This window comes from Phaethon lepturus, unplaced genomic scaffold (genome assembly GCF_000687285.1).
Source record: "Phaethon lepturus isolate BGI_N335 unplaced genomic scaffold, ASM68728v1 scaffold48717, whole genome shotgun sequence".
Classification (NCBI taxonomy): domain Eukaryota; kingdom Metazoa; phylum Chordata; class Aves; order Phaethontiformes; family Phaethontidae; genus Phaethon; species Phaethon lepturus.
In genome coordinates, this window is record NW_010552086.1 from 1 (window position 1) to 3,603 (window position 3,603).

Consider the following 3,603-nt stretch of genomic DNA (forward strand, 5'->3'; position numbering starts at 1 on the left):
TATGCTAAACCATCAAAATCATTACCGTGCCATTCCAGGAAAGCAGTTAAGCATATGTTTAGGTTCTGTTAACGTCAAAGTTAAACATACGCTGAAAAAGAGTTGTCCTTTCTGTGAATCACAGCCTAACTCTGTTCCGACCAAGTGGAAGTATTGTCTGCCTCTGTCCTCCTTCCCTGCCTGCTCCATGGAGTTACTGTATACATAGCTCTGCAGTCTTAAATAAAACACATCTCTACCTCTGTAGAAAGCAAAGTGAGCAAGGTGAAACACACATGGCAGACCAGCTAAAAAGTCCCTAGTTTAGCTAAACCACTATTGACTTTAAGGTTAAAAAGCTGAACACAAAGGTTTAAATGGTCCATACTCTGCTGTGCAGCAGAATCACAACCTCTTGTGAAGAGACTGAACAAAATCTTTTCCTAAACATTGAGGAAATTAGGTTGTCAGCGTTACTCACCTCGCTGTCTTCTGCAGGAGGGGGGGGAGGCTCTTTGATGATCTAGAAGGATCAAAGAGAAACAGAATAGTAAATCCATACTTTGTTCTTCGGCACAATTCAAACGTCACTTCAAATAACCCAAATGAGAAAACAGCAGGATATGCCGCTGTGAACATCTCTGATCTTAGTCGCAATACTGCGCGATTACAGCGTGGCTGTGCGCCACTGGTGTCACAGTCACTGAAAGAGGGGAAACAGGAGGCATCCCAAAGCCCTACCATACAGACATTTCCTAATTGCAGCTCCAGACTCATACTGCTCATTAGGTGACCCCTGCCCTATGTGAAGTAACAGCAAATTCAAAGTCATATACCTTTGATTCTCCAGCCTCTTAATCCCAGCAGGAGCCATAGTCAGCGCTGGCTCTAAGCAACAGATAGCAATCACTGTTTCACCTGAACAGCCATGCTAAAATCAGCATCTCCTACTGGCCACTGCACACATATACAGATCCTGACTCAAATAATTTACCCTAAAATGCCCTGGAGACATTGCAAAGAAGTAATAAACCCCCAGCCTCTGTCTCCCAAGCCCATGCTTCATTCCAGAAGGCTGTGCCACCTCACGCTCATGAAAAATGCATTTCACATTATCAAGTTAATATAGTTCACTCTCATAAGCTTAAAAAAAAAAATAAATATACACACATTTGAGGTTCTCCCAGCATTTCTAATAAAGCAAGCAGGTTGAGGTTTTAGACTGATCCAGGATGTTCTCCATAGAAACAATTTAAGTTTATGTGGGCGTAAGGCTATTATTTCATGCAAAAAGTTTGCATCTAGGGCTCGGCAGGCAGTTGGCTATTATCGCAGCCCTCCACTCCAAGAGCAACAAAGAGCCTTCCAAAGGGAAAGCAGTTGCATACAGGCATGTCAAATATCTCTCCCTTACACAAGACGCACCCCAATGCACAGCCATTGCAGTCAACAGATTGAATCCAGCCAGTCATGTCAATGCAATTGCCCCAGGGGCGGATTTTCTCCAGTAGCTTTAAGTCTATCTGGATGAGGCAGTCTTCTTTACACACCAGACCATGAGTCAGATGCTGTCAGGGTGCTGAGCACCTGTGGAGATAGCACTGAGTGTCCTCAGCTCCTCTCAGGACTAGATATTAGGTGTAGAGGCTGGCGAGGCATGGGGTACAGATGTGTAGGCTTAAAAATTACTCTTTAAAAAATATTAAAAAATCACAGTCCCTAACAGTAACAGCTTGCTGTTTAAATGCAGAAAGGGAAAATGACAATCACATTAAAGGCCCTGAAGATATAAATATTTACAACAATTCCTCTCACTCCTCTCTTTCCTTCTCTGATGAGCTCACTGTTTTTATTTTCCTCTGCAAACCCCAAGTCATGCAATGTGGCCATTAATGAAGAGCATGTGCCTCTGGCTAAGGAGGAGATCAGGGCTGGATCAGTCCTTTGTTTGTATCTCAGCCCAGAGCAATGATGGTTGTAGAACTCTTCCACTACCTGTTCCTGGGCAACAAGGCTGTTTTTTTTGGTGGCCTACAGTGCCCTCGGGAAACACCTGCTAAAAAATATTCATGCATTAGGAACCGACAGTGAGTCTTTGTTTACATGCACAGAAGCACAAAGCACACGTGGAAACATGAAATGACATTTGAGGAGTGTGGTAGGTGCACTCGCTGCCCTGCTCACAACACTGCTGATTCTGATGCAGCAGAACTGTGGGTCAGGCTGTGACCTGACCACATTGGGGAGAAAGGAGGGGTGATGCCCCAGAGGAGCTCAGGCTGACTAGCAGAGCTGGTGAGCGTCTGATACAGTAACCATCTCTCTGTCTACCTGCGATTCCTAGCTTGTGCTTGCAGTTCTGGGAGATACCAGTTCTTTCCCTGATGGAAAGCAAATGATGAAAAGCGGATGAAAAGTTCTCTGCATCAGAGTACTGCTCTATGGAAAGGAAATAATGGGTACCAGTATGGTTTACTCAAAGTGCTGCTCCTTGATTTAAGAAGATGGAGATAGCATAATCTCTTATATGTCTCATGACACAATAAATACTGATGCAGCACGTACAATGTACCAAAATACACAGAAGACCTTTCTAGCCACGTTTTCAGATACATTTTGGTCAGTGTCAGGGGTGGCCCTTGTCAACAGACCGCCTTTTGAGCCAAACCCCTTAATCCAAACCCATTGGATACCGAGAAATTTCAGGTATCTGATCCAAAAAATACCTACTGGAAGTGGCCTTATTCCCTCGTCTAACATTATTCTGGTGGAACATCATGAGTTCCAGTGGAGTTTCTCTCATTTGCATTGGCATGAAATATCAGGATAATACGTCCAACGTATTTGGTCCAGCTAAGAATTCAAACACAATCTCTCAGCCAGTATCTAGAAACTCTTGAGATTACAGATGGGGAATGAAGAGATGGCTGTGTTTTTCATATATTCACATTCCTTCTCATAACATACACACAAACTAACTGATCTACATAAACAGATCAAGCTTTTTCTAATCACAGTCCAAGAAGAAAAAAAAAAAAAAAAAGACATTCCTTCCATTTTTAAGTGTTATGCACTTCTAAAAGCAACTGAAGACCCCATAAGCTGGCAACATAGAGTAGTTAGTTTGGACAAGTCCAGAGATGGGGAGAGCTTAGTCTTCCTTGCCTTTGAGCCCATACGAACTTGCAAAGTTCAAGCCTTACAAAAAATGTATTTTCTGTCTTGCTGCCCAGGTCTGGAAAGGTTTTTGGTCTACAAAAAATACAAGTCTTTTCCATCTCCCTTTTGGATTCTTATAGTTAGAGCTGTGTATGCATGAGACTCTCATTCTGGGGTACTGAAGGCAGTGAAGCAAATGGGACCTTTGTGCCATCTCACACAAGTGAGCAAAGCAAGCACCACGTGGGAATAACAAGGTCCCAGAGCCGAAAGGCAGTGCCTTTACACCTGCTCATTTTGCACAAATAGAAACAATTATTCAAGTACAAGAAAGAAAATGCCACTACAGGGAACTCAGTGAGGATACAGCCCACACCGGCACAGAAGACTCGAGCCCACCACGTTTTGTTCTGAGCTGCCCTTCTCGCCTTCCCTCTGCCTCGCCAGATGACACACATGGACCTG

At 43.7% G+C, this 3,603-nt stretch overlaps 1 protein-coding gene across 1 annotated transcript in view; it reads right to left on the bottom strand.

Moving 5' to 3' along the window:
* Positions 1 to 460: 460 nt before the first annotated feature.
* LOC104623893 (anthrax toxin receptor 1-like) overlaps positions 461 to 3,603 on the bottom strand; it is a gene marked incomplete at both ends in the record, with an annotated part of 51,759 nt that continues 48,616 nt past the window's right edge. Inside the window, one exon of the mRNA XM_010291108.1 lies at positions 461 to 502. Within this exon, the coding sequence (XP_010289410.1) occupies positions 461 to 502 (42 nt within the window). The remainder of the gene's footprint in view (positions 503 to 3,603) is intronic.